The 24,383-nt window shown below is 42.7% G+C and overlaps 1 protein-coding gene and 1 pseudogene across 2 annotated transcripts in view; both read left to right on the top strand.

Annotated features, from left to right (window-relative positions):
- Positions 1-24,383, top strand: part of Arel1 (apoptosis resistant E3 ubiquitin protein ligase 1) — a 52,352-nt gene that overhangs the window by 14,122 nt on the left and 13,847 nt on the right. The window contains exons 2-9 of one of the 2 annotated variants that reach the window (XM_055593016.1): positions 5,630-5,935; positions 13,317-13,377; positions 14,205-14,431; positions 15,823-16,060; positions 20,480-20,649; positions 21,722-21,902; positions 22,080-22,327; positions 23,989-24,066. In XM_055593016.1, coding sequence (XP_055448991.1) covers positions 13,362-13,377; positions 14,205-14,431; positions 15,823-16,060; positions 20,480-20,649; positions 21,722-21,902; positions 22,080-22,327; positions 23,989-24,066 — 1,158 coding nt within the window. In that variant the 5' untranslated portion in view covers positions 5,630-5,935; positions 13,317-13,361. Of the gene's footprint in view, positions 1-5,629; positions 5,936-13,316; positions 13,378-14,204; positions 14,432-15,822; positions 16,061-20,479; positions 20,650-21,721; positions 21,903-22,079; positions 22,328-23,988; positions 24,067-24,383 lie in introns of those variants that run through there. The other variant, XM_055593017.1, reaches the window with a different exon arrangement.
- Positions 2,885-3,498, top strand: LOC129666110 (40S ribosomal protein S17-like; annotated as a pseudogene).

Genomic DNA, 24,383 nt, shown 5'->3' on the forward strand with positions numbered 1-24,383 from the left:
TATTTCTGGCACTCTTCTTAGATAGGCCACTCTCCTGTGGGTCTTGTCCCAGCTGAATTATATTTTTTTGGAGAATAATTCAAGAAATACATTTTTCTTGTATTCTGTCTTGTTTTGTGGAAACCAGTAGGTGATAACAGAACTCTTGCATGCTGCCACTATCTCTAAATGTGCCTGAAGTGGACTTTCATGTGGGTTTTTCTTGACCTCTTAGAATAGCATTTTGAGGGCTGGAAAGATGGCTTTGTGGTTAAGGGCCCTTGCTGCTCCTGCAGACGACCTGGGTTTGGTGCCCAGCACCCAGCTAGTGGTTCACAGCCATTCATAAATTTCAGTTTCAGTTGCGGGGGATCCAGTGCTCTCTTCTGACCTCCCCCAAGCACATATGAGGTGCAAATACATACATGCGGGCAAATGGTCATACACATAGGAATAAATAAATCTTTTAAAATGTTTGAATTGCATTTTAAAAACAGACTGAATCATTAGTATGTATTAAAACAATTTCAGGAATAATAACGTATTTGATCCTTCAGGTACATTGTATAAATAATCCTCTTGCTTAGCCCTTTGGAAATGATTGAATAAAATTCCCAGTTGTCCTATGAATCCAGACATGAGGCTTGTTTGTTTATTTGTTTTGTCCAAGACAGGTTTCTTTTTGTAGTCCTGGCTGTCCTGGACTCGCTTTATAGACCAGGCTGGCCTTGAACTCACAGAGATCTGCTTGCCTCTGCCTCCCAAGTGCTGGGATTAAAGGCATGTGCCACCACACCCAGCTTTGACATGAGCTTTTGAATAAGAATTAAAATAAGAACGAGGAATGGTTGTGCACACCTGTGAGCCCAGCAGTTGGGAAGCAAAGACAGGAGGATGATGAGTTTCAGGCCAGCCTGTACTACATATTGAGAGCTTGTTCCCCAACCCTTGGGGGGTTAAAAAAAAAGAATTGCAATGAGAAACCTCTGCATAATTTTGTGAGTTTTCTAGCTTTTCCTAGAAGGCAGGGGGAGGGGATAGTAGAATGGGAAGAAAATTTTATGCTTTCTTTGATTTATTATAGAAATGTATTCATATTTACAAAAGGCAGCTACGTAACTGTAAGGTAAGACCTTTGTTCTGGCTGTAGTGGGATCTGGAGCAGCAGGATTGTGATTTCAAGCCCCTCCATGGCTTGCTTTTTTTTTTTTTTTTGAGAGCCTGTTTCAAAACCAGGTATTTGTAGGCTTTTCCCCAAGCCAGGTGAGATAATATTTTCTTTCTTTCTTTCTTTCTTTCTTTCTTTCTTTCTTTCTTTCTTTCTTTCTTTCTTTCTTAATTTCTTTCTTTCTGACTGTCTGTCTGTCCGTCTATCTATCAATCATCTATCTCACTCAAGCAGGTCAGATAATATATAATTATACATACATACACATATACTGCAGGTATTTGGCTTTGCAGGCTGGGAATGTGAAGAATTAACTTGGGCATTTTCATTCTGTTGGTATTTAAAAAAACAAACCAAACAGGTAAGTTTGGACTACAAATTATAATTTTACTGCCCTGTTTTAGTCTCTTGTACCTGAAGGCATAAGTCTCAACAACATAAGTGTTGTTCGTAAGTTTGTTAGACCATGGGAAGCATTGGGCTGCCTGCTCTAGAGTTGAGGCAGTGTTTCTGGAACACTGAAGTACGTAAAACTCACTTGAAGAGCTTCTGAGACAGTACAGACCCTGAGAGCTCAGGGCCGAACACCTTATTAACAGGCAAAGGTGGTTCCAACAGTCTGAATCCCCAGGTAACTACCATCCCTTACTGCTTTACTGTTATGTAAACAGATTATTATAATGCACACTAATACATACTGAAATTGAGATGTCTTTGGTGTAGCAGTATCCCAAAGGAGGAAGTGGTTGATTCTGCCTGATATGAGTAGAATTCGTAGAGAAGCCCGGGAGCTGGGCCGAAAAGGGGTGTCAGTGCTTAGGTTGAGTCTTGAAGCTCACTAGGGGTGCTGAATCATTGGGGTAGGTTGCTCATAGCAGGGATAAAGGTCATCAGAACCAAGCACTGTCACAGGACTGGAGAGCCACTAAAATCCTAGTGACTAGAAATAAACTCTGCTGTTTTCTCTTAACTCCTGTATGCCATTTCATTATTTGAGAAAAGGTAACTTAAACTTAACAAGGTAGTCGTTTCTTACAATCCCAGCACTGGGAGGTGGGGACAGGAGGGGAAGTTCAAAGTCAGCCCTGACTGTATGGGGAGTTTGGGGCCAGGCTATGAGACCCTATCTCCAAAAGAAAAACAGAAAACCCAAAAAGATAATTTTCCTACTCTCTACCTGCCCTTCGAGAAAGTAGGTCTCCCAAAATTAAATGTTCTCCAGAAATAGAAACTTTTTACTTATCTCTGTTTTATTAAGAATTTGGAAAACTGGGGCTGGAGAAATAGCTCAGTGATTAAGAGTGTGTACTGCTTTACCAGAAGGCCTGAGCTCACTCTCCAAACCTATGTTGGGCAGCTCACAACTGCCTATAACTCCAGCGACCAGGATCCCACATCCTCCTCTGGCCTCTGTAGGCACTTGCACTCATGCGCATTCATCCACACACAGGCACACGCACATACATAATAAATACTACACCCACACACAGGCCATGTATAGTGATACATATCTAAACTCCAGAGTTTGGGAGGTAAAGAGAACCAGGAGGTCAGGCTATCTGTGGCTACATAGTGAGCTTGAGGCCACTCTGAGCTACTTGAGACTCGGTCCCAGGAGTTGTCAGCCTGTGGGCCACGAGTCATTTGGAGTCAAATGACCCTTCCACAGGGGTCATGTATCAGATAACCTGCATATCAGATACATTATGATTCATAACAGTAGCAAACTTCGCAGTTATGAGGTAGCAATGAAGGGATTTTATGCTTGGTGGTCAGCACAACATAAGGAACTATATTAAGTGGTCACAGCATTAGCAAGGTTGAGAACCACTGCTCTATCTCGGACAAAACAAGAATATAGATAGGATGTGAAAGTTATTTGTAGGCTTCCTGTTTCCTCTTTTACCAAGACCTGCCAACATAGTCCACATTTGCACCCAGACTGTGAAGAAGGCAGCCAGGAGCATCAAGAAGTACTAGATGCACCTGGGTAATGACTTCCACACCAACAAGCACGTGTGCAAGGAGATCACCATTATCCCCAGCAGGAAACCCTACAAGATAGCCAGCTAGGGCAACGCATCTGATGAAGGCAATTCTGAGAGGTCCCATGAGAGGTGTCTCTATCAAATTGCAAGAAGAGAGGGAGAGAGAAGAGAATAGAGAATTACGTTCCTAAGGCCTCAGCCCTAGATCAGGGGATCATTGAGGTAGATCCTGACACCAGGGAAACGCTGAAGCTTCTGGGCTCTGGCAGACTCTCCAGCCTGCAGGTCACTCAGCCTACAGTTGGGATGAATTTTAAAACAGCACATGGAGCCGTTCAAGTCTGTTCTGTCATGTTTCAATAAACCTGGAAATAAAAGTTATTTGTAATTACATATTCTGAGATACAGCCACTATTAACATCTTTGTTTTCCTCTGGTTTTTTAAAATGATTTTTCTTAATATTTATTTTATTTTTTATTGATGTGTATAGGTGTCTATGACATGTATGTGTGCACCCATGGATGCTGGAAAGAGGATCCCCTGGACCTGGTTGTGCGCTGCCCAGTGTGGGTGCGAGGAACTGAATTTATTTACTTGTTTTAATAATTTAATGATTTTTATTTCATGTACATTGGTGTTTGTCTGTGTGAGAGTGTTGGATCCCATGGAGCTGGAGTTACAGACAGTTCTGACCTGCCACATGAGTGCTGGGAATTGAGCCCTGGTCCTCTGGAAGAACAGCCAGTGTTCTTAACTGCTGAGCCATCTCTCCAGCCCCTGGGAACCAAATTTAGGTCCTCTGCAAGAGCAGCAACTGTAGCCAGTTGTTGCAAACCTTTAATCCCAGCGCTCAGGTAGACAGAGGCAGTAGGATCTCTGTGAGTTCAAGGCCAGCCTGAGCTACAAATTGAGTCCAGAACAACCAAGGCTATAAAGAGAAACCCTGTCATTTAAAACCAACAAACAAACAAACAAACAAACCAAAAGAAAAAAAAAACACAAAAAAGGAAGAGTGGCAATTGTTTTTAAACACTGAGGAGTATCTCCAACCACCCTTTTAAAATCTTTATATAATTATATAGTGCTATTTCTAAGATTGAGTTTGTATTGTATGAGCATTGTTGTGCTTGCTTTTTCATTTAACGTTTTATTTGTGAGCATTTCCAATCTGGTGTTTTTGTTCCTTAAAAGTTTCATTTTAAATTATTGTATAACATTCTATCATGAGGATCTTTAATAGTTTACATAACTATTCCCTTGTTTGTAGATCCTTTAAACTGGTTCCAGTTGCTGGTTGACCCATGTTTTGGATCATGTATTTGGCAAGTCTATCACCACATGTTAAAATACATGCATATACTTACTCATTTTTAATTATAAAAGTCTGCCAACTTATTTGATCTGCTGGCCTCCAGTCATTCTGTTCTGGTTTGTTTAGCACTTTGTGTTTTCTCCCTTGGTTTCCCTTAGCAGAAAGAATGGTTGAAGAGAGTGGTTGTTAAAATGTGTACTCTGGGGCCAGGCTGTCTTCTGCTTTCTGTGAGTTAACTGAGGATGTACCTTGCTCATTTTGTCCTGGACTGTAAAAACTCAGGACGGTAGTCCTGTATCTGTGTCTAAAGAGAACTGTTTCTGTGTTGTGAGTTATGAAGCGCTGACAATAGTTTGAGCCATTGGTGAGACCATCTCCTCCTGTTTACTAGTTAGTAGCCTCTTTTCATTTGCCATATGGCAGCTCTTTGTGTATATGTACCCATTAACCCACTTTTTGTTAGATCTGGTACCTGAATGTCTGAGAGTTATGAGCTGATTTTACTTAGTAACTAACTTTATTTGAAAGTTGACAGCTTCCTCCCTTTACTTATAGGAGCAGATTTTACAACTCCTTATTCCTTTTTTTGGTCTTGAACTCATGATCCTGCATTGGCTTCCCATGTGCTGGGATTATAGGCTTCCACTATCACACCTACCCAGGTTTTCAAATTTTAGCGATAATGTCATCATTTACCGTGTCTTAGAACTGCATTCAGGGGTGCAGAGAAAGTAGCCTGCATAGGCGGCTAGATTAGGTTTTAAAGCCCTGCTGAGCCATCTCCGGTTCTGCTCCGGTTCTCTCCGCATGTTTCCCATGCCCTGCGTCCCGACCCCATGGTGCTGCTACTAGGCATGAGACTTCGATGAGGCTCTTTAGATCTGTACCCTAACTTACCTCTGCTGGAAGACTGGGGCATTTGATAAGCCGCAGCTTCTGGGGAGAGACGTGCTGGGAGGTGGTGAGGTTGCCATGGAACCTTGTGGATTTGGTGGAGTAGCTTTAGAACTGCGAAGTTTCTGTTGGGAAGCGTGGTAAGAATCTACCAACTCGTGATTACTTTTAGGGTACTTGTGGCATGGGGCAGCTCCTCTCTTGCTGGTTTGGGGGGAGTGGAGGGAGGTATTGCAGAATCTCTTTCAGTAATAAAACTTATTGCACTTATCCTCTCTTCTTTATAGGAGGATCCTGGCACACCGGAACAGATGCCTCTGTCAGTGGTGGTTGTACCTTACATGAGAGAAGCCCAGGAATGATACATTCTTGGGTTCTGTTCCTCAGCATTCAACCGCTTCAGGACAGAAACACCAACTCTTTGCTTACCAGGACACACGTGACCTCAATGAAGGTCGGATGGACAGATCCTTTCTGGTGACTTTTTGGCTTTTTTTTTTTTCCTCGTGCAAGTTAGAAGACAGTGAAAGGATCCAAAAGTTACCTGCTTTGGTGAATGACTTGGTTCTCAGAACATGGGCCCTCGTTTAAAGGTACATATTGTTACACACTCTATCAGAAACACAGGCAAGCACTCTTCTACAGTGTCAGTAGATTGGAGTAGACTCACATTGTCTAGTAGGCTTTGTTGGCAGCAATTTGCCAAGTAGTTCCACTTTGTTTGATAGTTGAGCAAGACAAGCACAGGTTCTCTTACTCTGATATTAATTGCTAATATTTATTCTCAGATCACACATTCTATTTCACGGAGTAAACTATCTTTCTGTCTGTTTATCTTCTGTATTATATATCTGGTATATATAATACACACACACACACAAACTTTTCCTTCATTCACTTGTAGCTTGTAAAAGGGTTAAGTGGGTTGAAGAGATTCAGAGCATTTCAGAGAGGCCTGGGAAAGAACCAGGGAAGCAGATAGGGATGAAAGTCCCTGGAGGAGTAAAGTGTGATCGCTGCTACTGCTGCCACCATAAGGTCAGCTGGGGAGCAGAGCCTTGGGTTCTGGTGAAGCTGCAGAAGTAAGGTGCAGACCAGAGGGGCGAAGGGCGGAACTTGACCCACGTGAATGGACAGAGAGATGCATTGTAGACAGGCCACAGTTCGAGTAAGCCATGTCAGCAGCAGGGAGTGAGCCACGTGGAAACCACTGTGAGAGTCAGGCGCTCTCTGCCTGCCATTTGCATGTGTACCAAAGACATGCACACACACACACACACACACACACACACACACGCAGGAGCGCTGGCTAGTCAGGTGACAGGTTGCAGAATTAGGCACCCTCCTCTTGGTGAGGTTCAGGTGAGAGAGTTGCACCATGCCTCAGTCTGGTGTGTCTTATACACTCCACACATGTGCTACTGTAGTCTAACCGACTTGACAAATGCAGAGGGCGCACCCTTTCTACTTTGAGGAAGAAGTTGTGTGTCGGACTATGCTCCTGGGTAGTGCTGGACAAATTGTTGTTTACATGTCCACCGAGGCACAGTCACCCTCCATCCTCCATCCTCAAAATGAAGTCAGTTGCTGCTTGTAAATTTAGGGCGTTTCCTAGCGCAGATCACTTGTTTTTTGTTTTGTTTTGTTTTGTTTTTTGTTTTGTTTTATACACCACGGAGTAACTTAGGACAGGACACAACCTGATCTCAACCCTGAGGCACTAGCTTGTACTGAGATCTGCTACTGTAGTAGAAAACACAGGTCAGGGACCAGATCCTCAGCCTCCTCAGCAAGAGCGCAGAGGAGCACGGATGAATGGGATTCCACTGGTTCTGGCAGTACAGTTTTGAACTAATTCCTCATTTTTGAAAAATGGCCTTTTTACAGCTGACCTTCAGTGATGAGCTAAAATATATTGCGTGTTGCAAACTTGAGAATATGGATGTCAGTCAGCATTTTGGCATTTCCTGGAGATAGGTATTATCAAGCATTCCCTCCCTTCTTAATACTAGAGCTCTAATATTAAGCAACTTGCCTAGCATTCTGTAGTCAGCAAATGATATTCCTATACTAGAGAATTGGCACTGCATTCATTTTGTGTTGCCATGCTTTATTTTTACTTCAAAAGATAACAAAAAAAAAAAAAAAGCCGTAGGAGTCTGTAGTCCTAATTTTAGCTTTGCTGAGAAATTCCTTAGATTGGGTGAATTTTTTTTTCTTTTAATTCTTTATTTGCTTTCTTAAATCTTTTTTCCCCCAATACTTGGCTATTTCTGTGACTTCATTCTTTTTCATGGTTCATAGTTACAGGTTCAAAGTTGGGGCCTTCAGTTACCTTTTCCAAGCCCAGCTTTGTTGTTGTGTGCTTGCTTTACCTGAGAAGTGAGAACAGTGGTGCTGCTCCTGTGGTCACAATGAGGGCAGCAGGGTAAGATACATGGAGCCCATTAGGCAGTGGTTAGCCTGCGTGCTTAGTGTTGGAGTGGTCCTCGCTCACTGGGACAAGTCCAACCTTTCAGTCTTGTGCCACACTCTGGTCATCTGCGGAGGTCATACTCTAGAACTGTGCATTGAGTTATTGAGTTACCAAAAAAGAAAAAGAAAATCTTGTAATGCTTGAGTAAGCTAGTGGTTTTGTGTTAGGCCAAGTTCAGCACTCTCCTGGACTGCATGTGGCCCTCAGGCTGCAGGCTGAGCATAGCTAGGAGTTAGCAGTTTATCTGTACTGCCGTTAGTCTTGGAGATTAGAGTGTCATAGATTAAGATTTTCTAAGTGCAAGAATACTATAGAGAGTAATGTCCGCTAACTTGGAAGTAAGTTGCACTGAGTAGTATGCTTATCATGCTTCTTTATGCTTGATAAAGAATAAGAGTGGAAAGGTTCCAGTGTAGTTTGCATAGAAGTAAGAGCAGCAGAAAATAGAACTGTAGATACAAACTGTTATAGAAAAGTATCATGTATGAGAGAAAATCCATGGCCCTCCTTGTGGACATTTGATGTACTTATTGAACTGAATTAAATTAATAATTCTGGATTTTTTTTCTTTTTTCTGAGACAGGGTTTTTCTGTGTAACCTTGGCTGTCCTGGAATCCCTCTGTAGACCAGGCTGGCCTCAAAACTCAGAGATCTGCCTGCTTCGGCCTCCCTGAGGGCTGGGATTACAGGCATGTGCAACCTCACCTGGCTGTAATTTTACATCTGAAAGAGTTTAAATGAATATTTTTTTCAAGTGAATATACAAGTAATTAAATAGGTGTTTTAAAGCTGTATGAGGGTGTGATGGCATACACATCTTAATCCCAGTAATTGGGAGGCAAACTCAGTGAGTTTGAGGCAAGCCTGATTGACGTGGTGGTTTCCAGTTCAGGTAGGGCTATATAGAGAGACATTGTCTCAAAACAAGCAAAAAAATGAATAAAAATTTATTAAGGTTAGGAGTGTAGCTTAGTGCACAAGGCCTTGGTTTCTACCCCAGGACTACAGCAAAAACCAAGCTGTATCTAAAAGAGAGAGACTTTTGAGCTAAGCATCTGAGCAAAGAAAGGAAGAGGCAGTTGATGCTATTTAGCCAATATTTTATTCATATTGTAGTTTCTATCCACCATTACATTGGATGCTTGTAAAGATTTACAATATGTCTTGTATGTGTATGGAATGTATATACTGATCAAATACATAATATATGTACACATGTGTGAAGGCCGATGGTTGCTACGAGTCTTTTCATCTCCTTTTTTTTTTTTTTTTCTTTTTTTTTTGGAATCTCACTGAACCTGAAGCTTATTATCAATTTGGCTAGGCTGACTAGCCACTGAGCTTTATAGATCTGCATGTCTCTGCCCTCAACAGGGCTGGGATTTTAGGCTTCTTGATGTGTGTTCTGGGGACCCAAACTCAGGCCTCGTGCCTGTGCAGCAAGCACCAACTGAGCCATCTTCAGCTCCATAAGGGAAGTTTTCATTTTTATCTCATCTTAGTTACCTCTGAAATAAAAAATAAAACAAGAATAAAAAATGTAAATGCCATAAAACATATTTTAAAAAGTTAAATACAAATTTAGATGTCGAAAGAATTTCTAAATTGAATATTGAAGATTTTAGGGAGTAAGGGGTAGGATTTTCCTTAGAGCTTGAGATGAGGAGATAGTCTATGAGTGGAAACTGAAAATGGGAGGATGTATAGACAATGAACATGACTTTAAAAGAAATTTATTGGCATATGTTAATTAAATACACCTATGTAATATATTTTGATTATATTTGCTGAAGTATGGGCAATTTACCAGTGGCTGTGTCATTGAAGGAAATATCTCCCCAAATATCACCTGGTGAGTACCCATAAGCCCTCAGGAAGGGCTGGGATCTCATGAGTTCATCCCTTCTCTTTAATAGGCTCCATCTCATACAGGTCTTGTGAAGGTAATTACAGCTCTTGTGAGTTAAAAGAGCCATGGTCATGGCATGTCATGGCATCCTACCACTCCACTCCATCTTTGGCTCTCAAATTCTTTGGTCTTCTCTTGTGCAGTGCTCCTCCAGCCTTGAATGGGGTGATACAGATGTCCCATTTATTGCTGAGCATTTAAGTCATTATTCTTATCAGTTTGACCAGCTGTGAGTGTGCGTTACCCCTGCCCACAGCCAATAGAAGGTTCTCTGATAACTACAAGTGACAACAGCAGTAGCCTGTGAATATAAACATAATTCTTTAGAAGTCAGTTTAAAAAACACCGTTTCCATTTAGCTCAACAGCAGCAGTAGCTTCTCTTCTGGGGCCTGTGACCTCACGCATTGGGTTTTTGACCGGGTTTACTGTAGCAGGAGATAGCTGTTGAAAAGGCACGGAGACAGGGCGGTTCAGGGTGAGTATGTGCAAGTATAAAGGATCTGATCTAGGTGTCGTAGAATGGCTATGAGGAGAAATGATGAGTGAATATGTGAGGTGTGGTTAAGGAGAGTAGTGTAGTGTATAGCAGGACAGACAGAGCAGAGAGCCCCTGACAGTTAAGGAGACTGTGTGACAACATTGAGGAGGAACGAGAAAGGGAGCAGATGTAGAGGATTACAAGTTCAGAATGTGACCTTGGGGAAAACTTGGAGAAGGCGAAGTATTTTAGGAGGCTTTCAGGCGGTGCTATTAGAACAGGGGATATTTTATAAACGTCAGACCAGTGGGTGAGGAAGTGACAGAGCTAATGCCTTACTCATATGTTCTAAGAAGAGGAAAGTATTTGGAAAAAAAGTACTCATTGGTGCTGGGCTTTAAATTGTTAGGAGGATTGTGGTAGAGATGTAGAAATGACTTATTGGAAAAGATCTAGGTGATGTAAAAGCCAGTACTAATAATTTGGTTGAGACATAATCGAATAGGGAAAACTGTGGCCGAGTGTTCAACAAGGCAAAAGCGACAGTTGCTGGAGTCGTGAGTGGCTGTTATAATCTGTGCCGTTCCCCAGTGCTGTCAGGTTAAGGACTTAGTATTTGTTGGGTGGCTTGCTTTAACTTCTCACACAGATTGTCAGTCATCATATTAGAATAGTGTCAAGAACTCCCTTGGAGGGTAAGATTTGCTGGCCCAGTGAGAGACCATGTCTTTTGTAATTGTTACTACTTTTCTCCCTGGAGAGTGTTGGGATCAGTAGAGCTTCACTGAATTTCCTGTCAGCCGTGCAGCAAAGGAGTTGTGATGCTGGTTCTATAGAGAAGCGCCACGAAGACTGAAAACTGGCCGTGTCCCAGGGATAGTTCTAAGCTAACATATGTTAGCCCATTAGATCCTCACAGCACCCAAATGAGGTACATGTGAGTACTACCCCTATTTGACAGACAAGAAAAACTGACACTCTGTAGAGAGATGAGATGGCTTGGCCAGGGTCACAGTTTGAACCTATGAATCTAACTCAAGGATTAAGGCATTTATTTGCCTTGTTCCTCTATACTTTACTGTTTGGTATACTCTGATTTAGCGCCGTCATTGCTAGGGGAGTTATGCCAGAGTCACGCTAAAGGAGATGGCACAGAAAACACTGAATCTTGGCTTGTACAGCAGCAAAAAATTGTGAAACCTACAGTTGGTTATAGCCCTGCCAGCCTTTAGGCTTCTGCCTTGCTGTTTGCCAGCTGCCTCACAGGGAAAACGTTGTGGCTGTCAGAGACGGAAAAAGAGTTTTCCTGCCCTCTCGTCTCAAGCCCTAAGTGTCTTCCAGGGAGCAAGAAGCTTCAGATCACAAGTCTGTCCATCAGCCACATGTGCTTCATTTTTGTCACATGTTGTAGCTTCCCGAGGACCAGAAGTTTCCACATACAGTTTAGAAGCACCTCAGTCAGCTGAACTCCCAAGTTTGATCCCATGGAATCATCTAATGTAGCCTTTAAGATTGAGAAAGCCATTTGTGAGCGATATGAGGACAGCTTTTCTACACAGAGTCCCAGGAGATGGCTACTGGAAGGGGGCTCAGGAATTGTAGTCTCAAGTTTTGAGTCCCTGTGTCATCTGTGTAGTAGATTCTTCTGGAAATACTCTGGTCTGCATGTGCTAGCAATTCCAGTGTTCTTTGGGGGCTTGTTTTCCAGCAGTACTTTAGACCCCAGTCTAGGTAGGAATTCCTCTGAAGCTAAGACAATTTGTTACCCGCTCTGTGACTTTCATTTAATATAATATATTATTAACAAAGGGACTGAGGGAGGCATTTTCTGTTTCCATTGTTTGTGTGTATATGCATGTTTAGTATGTGCATGTACAGGTGTGGAGGTGTCCTTGCACACACGCAAGGCCAGAAGTTGACATTGGGTATCTTTCGCAATTGTTCTCCACGTTTTGTTTTGTTTGTTTGTTTTCCCACTTCATTTTTTGAGACAGCATCTCTCACTGATTGTTGGAGCTTGGTTTTTCTCTTTTGTCTGGCCAACAAGCTCTAGGAGTCCTCTCGTGTCTGCCCCTGCAGCACCTATCTTTTAATGGGTGCTCTGGTGCGTAAAGCAGGTACTTTGCCAACTAAGCAACCCCTCTGCCACCTTTTGCGTTAGTTTTGTTTTTGACGCAGGGTCTAGAACTGTTGCAGCCATCCTCTCAGCCTCTTAAGTGCTTGAGTCAGCTCTCTCCCGCTCTCTCTCAAAAACTTGAGGCACAATCAGATATAAAAGCACAAAGGTGGTTTTTTTTTTTTTTACCTTTTCAAGGTTGTTTTGTGCCCTCCAGATCTGAGTGTAGAAATCCTTAGATGTCTTATCTCTAAGTAGTAAGTGCTGGGTGCTGCTGTAGACATGGGCATGGGGGCGGGGAAAAAGGTGAGGACCTGAAAATTTCCCCTCAAACCCTGGCCTTAGTGGACACTACTTAGTTAGGATGGAAGGTACCATCCCTTCTCCTTGGTTTCTCTCCTCGGCCTTCTATTAAATTCATCTTCCTGACAGCCCATGAGTCTGTCTGATCTAGTGACATCATGAATGACTTCTCTGTACCTGCACCTATTGGGACAATCCAGAGTTCATTTTGGTTGCACAATACCAATGTGATGATCATATTTACTTGTTTAAAAAAATCTTCAATTAATATAGCTGTTTTTACTTAGCTGAATTATTTTCAGAGGGCAAATAACATGAGTGGAAAACATTCCATTATCTTCTTTCCTTGCATTAATTAGCAGCACTTTTCATGGAAGAGGGAAACTGTCTTGGGAACCCGGAGTCTAAGAAGGTGAAAGCTGCTCCGTTTCATTTTGTAATTAGCACTGAAGCAAGTGGCTGCTTATGTTCTGAGAGTGGCCAGTAGGTTCTAACTCCTTAGGGGGAGGGTTGCAGTCTGGCTTGTGTGGCACGTGGTGTGTCGCCCTGTCAAGCTTGGCAGAGAGGACGCGGATGTTAAGGCACCGACTGGACTAGAGCCGCTTGGCTTAAGCCATATGCTGAACCTGATCTCCTCTGAGGTTCTTTAAGGAGAGCTGGAGAGATACTGAACAGACTTTCTTTTTCAGTTGCAGCTGTGATCCTCGGCTGTCTGCTGGCATTGAAGAGACCTGATGTTTTACGTTATTGGTATGTGATAGAAAGTTCTTTTTCTTGTCTTTTGAGTATTGTTGTCTAGGTCCGTTTGCTCCTTATCTCTCCTCTTTCTTAACTTGTGCCAGAACATACCTTCACACAGTTGGCAGAGAAATTCATTGTCTGTGCCAGGCATTGTTTACTGTAAAGTCCAAATCGACGTGAAAAAGATCTGCCTTTAAGGAGTTCACAACATGAAGGGGGAGGTGGGCAAGTAGGAGGAAATTCATAGATATAAAAGTTCTGAGGGGCTCCCAGAGAAGGAGCCTCTAACTGATAGGCCCTGTGGAAGGCCTTTGCCATGTACACAAGAGAACAAAAGGCTTCCAAATGGAGAGAACCAAAGGCACATTGTTTTGACTGCTTCCATGAGGGGCAGCACAGGCAGGAAGCTAGAGGGGCCGCTGTATAGGGTTCATGGTATAGAACGGGCTCAGCAGGAAAGCAACTAAGGTCCAGATCTGAAAAACATGCAGTCTCATCCCACACACCCAGCTCTGCCAGGGTGGTACACAAGCAGCTATCGACTGTTTAGGACCAGGTGAGCCGATGTCACAGCCTAACTTCATACAGGAGACAGGCAGTGTGTGGGGTTTGTCCTGAGTACTATAGTGACCTACTCCTGGCCTAGAAGTTGCACTTTTTACCTGATAGTGGTTTTTACCTGGTATATTTGGGTTTGGGTTTGGTTGGTGGGTGGGGTGTGTGTGTGTGTGTTTACAATCTTGCAGACTCATCTTGGCTTTCTTTAAGCTTTGTGAGCCATTCTAGGGATGCTGTAATGTGTAACTGGAGGTGGGTTATTTCTCTCTTTTATGTAGGTGGAATCACAGTGTCTGTGGTTGCATTCTTCTTCACAATTAAGTTCCTCTTTGAGCTTGCCGCACGTGTAGTCAGCTTTCTTCAGAATGAAGACCGTGAGCGCCGAGGGGACCGGACCATTTATGACTACGTGCGGGGCAATTACCTGGATCCCCGGTCCTGCAAAGTGTCCTGGGATTGGAAGGACCCCTATGAGGTGGGCCACAGCATGGCCTTCCGAGTGCATGTAAGGGAATGTTTCTGTCTCCATACCCATCATGGTTTCTGAGTCATTTGCTTTCCAGAGACCAGCACTGTCTTGGTGGTACAGGCTGGCGTGTTAACCTTTTCCCTTGTTTTTCAGTCCCTCCCCTCCCAGGGACTTGGGAATTGTTAATATCTGAAGAGCCTTTTTCCTTTCCTTTTGGTTTATTGGGTACATATCTTTGATGAAGTGTAAAGCCTAATAATTTTTCAAACAAGAAAAGCAGTATTGAGGCTGGTTGGAGTTATACTACCATGATGCCAGCACATGGGAGGCAGATGCAAGAGCTCTTTCTGATCAGGAGTTCAAGATCATCTTTGTCTACATAGGGATTTGAAAGCTATCCTATTCTGTTTGGGGATTCGTCCTCCCCCCCGCCCCTCAGAACTTTAATCCCAGCACTCAGGAGTCAGAGGGAGGCAGATCTCCGCGAATTTGGGGCCAGCCTGGTCTACATAATGAGTTCCAGGGCCAGGGCTATATTGTGTGACCTTGTCTCAAAAAAGGGGATGGGGTGAGACAAAAAAAAAAGAGAAGGAAGTGTGGGAGAAAGTATTATAGATCAAGAATTAGTAAATCTAGCCGGAAAGCCCAAATAATTCCAACTTTCTATTCCTGTAAATACTATCTCTTCCTCTTCCTCCTGCTCTTCTTCCTCTTCTATTGTTTTTCGAGACAGGGTTTCTCTAGGTAGCTCCGGCTGTCCTATGTCACAATGTAGACCAGGCTGGCTTCTTAGCCATAGAGATCCACCTACCTCTGACTCCCAAATTGTGGGATTAAAGGTATGCGCCCCAACAACTGCCTGGCATTGTAAGTGCCCTTTAATTGGAACACAGCCACATTCACTTGTCCTTCAGCCACTTTCTCATTTGCATAATTGGGACACTTGTGTATGGTCCAAAGAAACACTTACTTTCTGGCGCTTTACAAAGGAACTTCACTAGGTATCATTAAGTTTACTGTGTGGGCCTGAACCCCTCCACCCTTGCCTGGTGCTACTCTTCTCCCTGGTGCCAGTGCTCCAAGGCATGCTGCTGGCTAACTGCCTTCCCATTTGGGTTAGACTCGATAGCATAATAGTGTTGGGGACACTGAGGAGGTGGCATTCACTGTTCAGAAGCCTCAAGTTCAAATTGACCCACCCTCAGCACGATCAAAGAACTTGTCCATGATTCAATGGTTTTCTTTGCACGTATATGAACTTGCCTCTCACTGTGTTCCTAAGAGCAGAACTGAGAGGAGCAGGCAGGCACTGGGGTGTACCAGTGTGACCCTGGCCAGCTGCTTCCTCTGCCCCACACTGCACACATAGGAAGTGGTTCTCTCCCTTTTTGTACTAATTGGTGCCTGCCCCTCTCTTCCTGTCGCAGTTGTTCTATAAGAATGGACAGCCTTTCCCCGCACATCGGCCCGTGGGACTGCGAGTTCATATCTCTCATGTTGAACTAGCAGTGGAAATTCCAGTGACCCAGGAAGTCCTACAGGAGCCAAATTCCAATGTTGTAAAGGTAGCCTTCACTGTGCGCAAGGCTGGGCGCTACGAGATTACTGTGAAGCTTGGTGGATTAAACGTGGCCTATAGTCCCTACTACAAAATTTTTCAGCCTGGTAGGTTCTTGGTTCATTCTTTGTTTCTCCCATTACTCCACCATCTGGTCTTGTGCTTTCTTGTCTTTTCTAGTAGGGTGTGGTAGGATTCAGGGCCTCATGCTAAGCATGTGCTCTGCCACTGAACAGGACTCTCAGTTCTTCCTTTAAAAAAAAACAAAAAAAAAAAAAAAACACTTCTGTTGAGATTTCACCACAAAAATTTATCAATTTAAAGTTTAATAGGGTTTAAAATGAATTGCTCAGCAGGTATCACCACAGCCAATTTTAGAGGAGTTTATGGCCGGAAGAAACCCCAGACCCATTAGCAACTTTGTTGCCAAACCCCCAACCGCAGCCGCTAGTCTTTGGCTGTGGAGCTCTACCGGTGTAATCATTAAATATGAGGCCTTTTTTTGACTGTTGTTTGACTTAATGTAATGCTTTTCAGGTTCATCTATGTTGTATCATGTGTGGTCCCTTCATTTATTTTACTGGCCAAATAATATGCCATGTATTGTTTGTCTTTTTGTAAGTGGTGGACATCTGGGTTTTTCCCCATGTTACTCTTTGACTAACAAGAGTAAAACTACCTTAAACATTTTTTTGTGTTTAGGTTGTCTGTCTGTCTATCTGTGTATCACCTATCCATCCACCTGTTTGCTTGTTTGTTTGTTTATTGTGGGGAACTTATGCAGGCCACAGTGTGCATGTGGAGGTCAGAGGACAACTTGGAGAGTCAGTTCTTCCCCTCCAGCATATGGGTTCTGGGGTTCACACTCAGGTCAGCGGGCTTGGAGGCAATGTTTTCTTTTCAAATAAGAAAAGTCATATTACTTTTGTGGTCTTTCCGGCATCTGTGTATGGGTCTCTGTGTGGCATGTGTTTGTATTTCTCCAGGAATAGAACTGCTGAATAATCAGTTTGACAGGCTCTTAAGGGCCAAGGATAGCAGAATAGAAAGGAGATACATTTTTCTGATTTTTTTTTAAGCCCTTTTTAAGTAAAAGTACTTTGGCCTAATGCACTGGTACTGTCAATATGTATTTTACTTTGCACTGAAGAGCATTTGTCCATAATTCTTCCCTTTTCATCATCATGCCTTTGGGCCAGATAACAAATGCTCCCTGGCATTGAAGTCTAAACTGTAATATCTGACTCTTGGTTCTACAACATAAATGTTTAGTGTTTTGAGGTCATATCTGTCTGTGCCTTCCTGGCAGTTTTTGAAGATGCCATTAGATACTGTCTAGCTTGGGATCGTTTGTGAAATGATAGGACAGTGGCTAACTTTGGGAGTCAGATCTTAATGACTGAAGTCTTTGCGAGTGTTTGCTTGACTGGTCCCCAGCTCTCTTTCTCTGGTGTGAAGGAAGACTGAACAAGGCATCACTGCATCTGTCAGTCTCCTTTGCCTGAACACCTCACTCAGAGACTGTCCACCTAAAAGGCCACATCCTTCTGGCCACCAACAGAGAACAATCTCTATCCTCACATACCATCCCTATTTTAAGTTAAACTTCTTACTTTGAGAATTATATTCACATGCATGATAAATAAGAGATAGGGTATCCACTTACCTAGTTTTCCAGTGGTAACATCTTTCAGATTGTAGCATAATAGTAATGTAACGCAATATCACAGCTGTATTTCTAACATTCATACAGTTAAGGTACAGAACATGGGGCTGGAGAGAGGGCTCAGCACTTCAGAGCGCTGGCTGCCCTTCCAGAGGACCCAGGTTCAGTTTCCAGCACCCATATGGGGATCCAGCAACCTCTTCTAGCCTCCATGAGCACCAGGCATGCACATGGCACACAAACACACATGCAGGCTAAGCACGAATACATATAAAATGAAAGTAAATTTTAAACGTTTAAAAACAAAAAGACACAAGCTATTTCTGCCATTATACAGCTCCCTCCATTGTGTTCTGTTTTGTAGCTACATTCATCTTTCTTTCCCCACAGGCTTGTTTCTGAATCTCTGGGAGGCCAGCAATCTATTTTCCATTTCTATACTTTCACAAAAACCAGATCCTGTGACCTGTGTCTGCAGTGATCTGTAATTCCAGCACTCAGGAGATAGAGGCAGGAGCACAAGAAGTTCACAGCCTTCCTGGGGTACACAGACACTGTCTCAAACCAGAGTCCCAAACCACATTTTATACTAGGTCATTTGAAGAGTGTTAGAGAAGTAGACTCATGCTGAATAACTCTCAAGACTGGCTGAATTTTCAGGAGATCCATCTATGTTGTCAAAAATATGAGTGGTTGGTTCTCTTTTGTGGGTACAGTTCAATGGTATGAACATCTGTTTAACTGTTCACCCATTGAAGGACATCCTGATTGTTTCCTATTTTTAGCTATTATCAACAAAGCTGCTTTTAACATACATGTACAGCTTTTTTTATGTGAACGAGTGTTCATTTCTCAAGGTAGATGCCCTGAAAGGTAATTGCCAAAGCATTTGATAATTGTACCTTTAGTTTTGTTTTTTTGTTTTTGTTTGTTTTTGTTTTTAAGAAAAAAATTGCTAAGCTCTCCCTGAGTGGCTGTGGCATTTGGATCCCATTTCTTCACATCCTTGCCACTGTAATGTTGTCACTATATTTTATTTTAGCCATTCCAATAAGTGTATGTTTAACTTCCGTTTTCCAGATGCTTAGAGATGATACACATCTTTGCATGTGCTCATCTGACAGCTGTGTACCCTCTTTGGTGGCATACCTTTTCATGATGTTTGTATAGTTTTTACAAACTATACAAATTTTTATATACACACTATATAAATTTTTGGGTTTTCACCGTTGTATTTTGAGAGCCTCTTTTTATAAATCCTATAAACCAGTCCCATGTCAAACACTTAAAGTCTGGCTTTTCTTTTCCTCCCATAGGATCTTCCGCGGTGTAAAACATTTTTTCCTTTCATGATTATGCTTCTGATGTCCAAGATCTCTGGCTAATTCCAGATCCTAAAGGTTTTTCTCCATTTTTTTTTCCTAAAGTTGTATCTTTTTACATTTTACGTTAAACCATGCCCCATTTTTAGTTAATTTTTGTATGTGAGACTGTGTCATGGTTCTTTGATTTTTATTTATGTCTTTTTTTTCTCAAAGCTCTCTGGTTGCCCAGTGGCCATGTGTTGAGAGGGATGTCTTTCCTTCATGGATAGGGCTTTTGCACCTTGATCAAGTATCAGCTGTGTGTGTGTGTGTGTGTGTGTGTGTGTGTGTGTATGCGCGCGCGCGTGCGCGTGTGGTGCCCTTCTGGGGTTCTGGACTGTAACGTTGGTTGATGCGTCTGCTCCCACTTAGCACCAGCGCCCTGACTATCTGTCGTATTATGTGCACTGGTTCTTCTCCATTTATTCTTTTTCAAAATTGCCTTAGCTAATTCCGGTTCATTTTCCTTTCTATAAAGATTTTGGTGTAATGTGTAATTTTAGCAGCATTTTTCTAAGATTTTAGTAAGAACTGTGCTCAACCTGTATTTCAGTGTGGACAAGTTGGCATTTGCTCTGTGTTGAATCTTCCTGTTCACAAGCATGATATATTTTGTGTATTTGGATGTCGTTACACGAGGGACAGAACTAATTAGACAGTGAATTAAAAAAGGAGGATGTGAAGTTGGGATGAGCATGCGATGGGTGGGGATAGTTGGGCGGGCATGAGTGGACATGATCAAAATGTATTGTATACATGCATGAGATTTTTAAAGAATAAATTCTAGGTTTTAAAAATCAGTTTTTCTTTGTCTACAGCATTAATAATGCTCAACATACAGGTCTTATATGTATTTTGTTATATTTGTACTGCTTTCATGCCCTATAGTTTTGTTTTTGCCATTTTCAGTGTTTATTTTTTATTGATTATTTGTGTGTGAAGGGCACTTACAAATGGCAGGTGTGCACATAGAGATTAGAGGACACCTTTGTGGAATTTTTTTTCTCTCCTTCCACCTTTCATGTGTTCTGGGAATCAAGCTTAGGTCACCATGCTTGCTCAGCATGTACTTCACGTGCTGAGCCGTCTCACTGATCCTTGGCTTTTCTTTTTCTTTCTTTTTTTTTTAAAACAGGGTTTTTCTATGTAGCCCTTGCTGTCCTGGAACTTGCTCTGTAGACCAGGCTGGCCTTGAACTCACAAAGATCTGCCTGCTTCTGCCTCTCAAGTGCTAGGATTAAGGGTGTGTGCCCCCATGCCTGGCTTGAGCAGTCACTTTAAAGTCCACCTCAAAGGTTCCCTGAGAGATTTTAGCACTGGGTTTGTGTTTTTCAGTTCTGTCTCTGTCAGATTTTTTTTCTCATCTTGTTTGGTGTACAAAGTAGTTAAAAATAACAAGAAAACCAAAATTACTCCTCAAAGCAACAACAAAACCAAGTCCCCACAGTTCATTTCTATGACTCTGTTTCTCTCTTGGGCTTCATTGTCTGTTTCAGGAATGGTGGTTCCTTCCAAAACCAAAATTGTGTGCCATTTTTCTACTCTTGTGCTGACCTGTGGGCAGCCACACACCCTGCAGATCGTGCCCCGTGATGAGTATGACAACCCAACCAACAATTCCACGTCCCTGAGAGATGAGCACAACTACAGCGTGTCCATCCACGAGGTCGGTAACTTCTCTGTCCATCTCCAAGATAGTTAGGCTCGCTCCTCTGTTATCCTCACTGCCAGCTCTTCTCCCCTGAGCTCTCATGTCTTTATTGCCTGTCCCGTTAACAAGTGTAAGGCATAGCTTGAAGGCGCAGTAGGAAAGCTCTTTGTGAAGCAGAAAGTGGAGTTGGGGTGAGCTTGTGGTGGGGATGGGTCGGGTGGACATGAATGGATTTGATCAAAATGTATGCATGCATGAGATTCTTTTTTTTTTTTAATGAAATAGTGACTTTTTAATGAAGTGAAATGGGAATAAAAATTAGAACTTGGAATAAATTATTCCATTCTTATTTTGCTGTGAAAACAAATGAAGAATTCAATAATATACCTGTGTTCACTTTGATTAGATGGGAAATTATGGCTTCCATAAGTCTGTAATGGAACAATAGGAAGGCTGTAGTTGTCACTTCAGTTTTAATCAGTACATGGAGTCTTCATGTGTCATTGTAATTTTTGTTTTATCTTTGTGGATATCTGCAGAATTAGTTTGTCAAGCAGGTCAGTTTTAAGAACATATGTGTATATGGTTTTTATTAAGCAGTACTAAATGGTTGATGCAAACTGGTTGAAGGATTTTGAATACTGATATCTATGTAGCTCCTAGTCTTAAATAAGCATAAAATATTAACAATAGGTATTGGTACTTGATATTTAGTTCCACTTACTTTACCTTTGTACTTATTTCTTAAAAAAAAAAAAAAAAAAAAAAAAAAAAAACTAAATAGTGTAGATACCAGAAGACCCCTTTTAATAGATGGGACATTCATGGTCACTGATTAATGTCACTGAAATTTTATAGTTATAATCAGTGAAGGCCCTAGAATTTGAGCCCAATTAGTGTGGTGCTTGTTTCTGTACATCTAATCACCAATGCATGAGATTCTTCAAGAATAAATTCTATGTGTTAAAAATCAGTTTTTCCTTGTTCGCAGCATTAATAGTGCTCAACATACAGGTCTTATATGTATTTTGTTAGAGTTGTACCTTTTTCATGCATGTGATGTCACACTTTGCATCCTTGCATTCAGCTTGGCCCTGAAGAAGAAGATAATGAGGAAGTCTCATTTGAGAAGTCAGTGACATCCAACAGGCAAACATGCCAGGTGTTCTTGAGGCTCACCCTGCATTCTCGAGGTTGCTTCCATGCCTGCATTTTATACCAGAATCAACCCATCAATAATGGCGAATTTGACATTATCGTCCTTAGTGGTGAGTTGGTCCTTCCCCATCCATTTCCTCCCTGTATATCTGTTCTCCAACCCACCTCACAGACATTTGATTTTTGAGTCATATTTATCTTACTGCCCCGTAATTCACTAAATGACCATCAGTAGGTAAGTTTGCCCTCCCCGATCCCTGTTTCCAACTCTACTCCTTGTACTTCAGAGAATGAAAGGAACATCGTTGAACGCAATGTATCCACCTCAGGAGTGAGCATTTACTTCGAGGCATACCTCTATAACACTAACAACTGTGCCAGCACCCCATGGCATCTTCCCCCCATGCACATGAGCTCGTCTCAGCGCCGGCCCTCCACTGCTATTGAGGAAGATGATGAAGACTCGCCCTCCGAGTGCCACACCCCTGAGAAGGTGAAGAAGCCGAAGAAGGTGTACTGCTACGTGTCACCAAAGGTTGGAGCTTCCGTTCTTGCCTTCAAACCCCCCACCCGATTCCGTATGTGACTAGCAGTTAGTAACAGAAGCCGTAAAGTGGCAGTCTGAATGGCAGTAGGGCAGGGTCATCTCCTTGTAGGATTTCTGCGACACTAAGCGAGGCTTCCTGGCATGGAACAGAAGGTCACCACCTCTGCTGCTACAGGGTCTGCTTTGTACAAGGGCAGATCTCCACCATAGCCTCTGAGTCTCTTGGAACTGTTGAGGGCCTGAGAGTGCCGGGGAAGATTTCCTGAGGTGCAGCTCTCAGCATGGTAAAGAGGGCCACTGACCACTCAGAAGTCCTCATAGGGTAAAAGTCACTGTGCTGTATTGAAACAATTTGACCTTGCATTCTGTGAAATTGTGAAGCCACGTCAAATGTTTGTCACTGCCAGGCTTCAAGACAGATGAAGAAATTCTGGCAGTGACAGGAAGGTGAATTTCCCAAGCCCTGAGCTCAGAGGAACCTTCTTAGGGGCTTTCTTTTGACTGTTTGGGTTTTCCTCTTCATCCAGTCCTCACACAAATAAGACTATTAGAATAGCGTATTACATCCTTTAATCTCACAATCAGTAATTTGAATGGCTTGTATTTTCTAATGTTCTTCTGTATGCCATATTTGTTTACAAATCTAGCTTTCACATGGAGTAGAAGGGGTGGCAGTGAGATAATAAGTGGGGTGAAGCTCGTGGAGGATCTACACTGAATTAATTATTGTTAAAACTGGCAAACCATTTTCTCTTTTTAGTGTTGTTGGAAGTTTTCGTTAATGAAAACTGGTCTTTAAATCATGGGGGAAATGTAGAGGATGGGGATGTATTTCAAGTTAGATCATGCCTATAGCCTGTGAGGGACAGTCCAAGCACTGAAAAGAGGGAAAATGTATTATACATTAACATAACTGGTTTAAAAACAAACCAATCTTGCGTTATCTTCTCCTCCTTTATAAATGGCATAAGAAGAGCCTTCCTTGACCTCATGATTAGGTGTTCAGATGAACTGTTGTGTGGGGTCCTACTGTGTTTCCCACCAGTCTTCTCACACAGGTATCCACTTCCTGTCTCCTGTCTCCTGTCTTCCTGTCTCCTCTCCATGCCAAGTCCTTAGGACCGCTCAAATAGGAGGAAAGAGCCAGGCATGGTGGCTCACACCTATGCTCTCAGCACTCAGAAAGCTGAAGCAAGGTCACTGTGGCATCAAGGACAGCCTGGGCTGCTTAGTGAGTCCCAACATAGCCTGGGCTAGGGAGTAAAACCATGTCTCAGCCTAAACCAACAATGGGAAGTAGGTGGGCGCCATGGGGATGGCTGTTGTTGGTCCTGTGTGTGGGCTTGGGAAGTCACTGAGCAGCAGGTGGGGCAGGGGCTCCTGGTTGTTCCAGGTGAAGTGTTTTATGCTCATAAAGACCTAATTCCAGACGTTCCACAGAAAGTGCGTTGAGGTGGCGACTTGGGGCCTGTGAAATGGCAGTGTCAGGCAGCGGCTTTACCTTGCCTTCCACGGATATAGTTACTCTAGTACCGACTAAATTATCCTTTGTTATTAGGAAAAATAGACAAGACTCTGCTGTTTGCATTGTAATACCCAGGCAGGGCACTCTTATTTATCACTCACTCCATTTTCTGTGTCGGCCCCAGCAATTCTCCGTGAAGGAATTCTACCTGAAAATCATCCCCTGGCGCCTCTACACCTTCCGAGTGTGCCCTGGAACAAAGGTAAGTTGACCTTTAGGTCTGCCTTGTGCTGAACAGGCCTGAGCTTTGGGGTGGTCAGTCTTTTCTTTTTTCTCTTGAGGACTTTCAGTGTCTCTGAACATTCTCCCTCTGTGTACACTCACTTCCAAAGAAAAGTTGTCTCCTCATTAAATGCCACAAACATAGAACTCGTTTTTTTAACTTTTATTAATTACACTTTATTCACTTTGTATCCCCCCACAACCCTGCCTCCTCCCCTGAACATAGAACTCTTAACAAGGAGTGTGCTAATGACACTGGATACTTTACCCGTGTCTTTGGCTTCAGCACCACTGTGA

The sequence above is a fragment of the Psammomys obesus genome, unplaced genomic scaffold (genome assembly GCF_907164565.1).
Source record: "Psammomys obesus unplaced genomic scaffold, mPsaObe1.curated_primary_1811, whole genome shotgun sequence".
Lineage (NCBI taxonomy): Eukaryota > Metazoa > Chordata > Mammalia > Rodentia > Muridae > Psammomys > Psammomys obesus.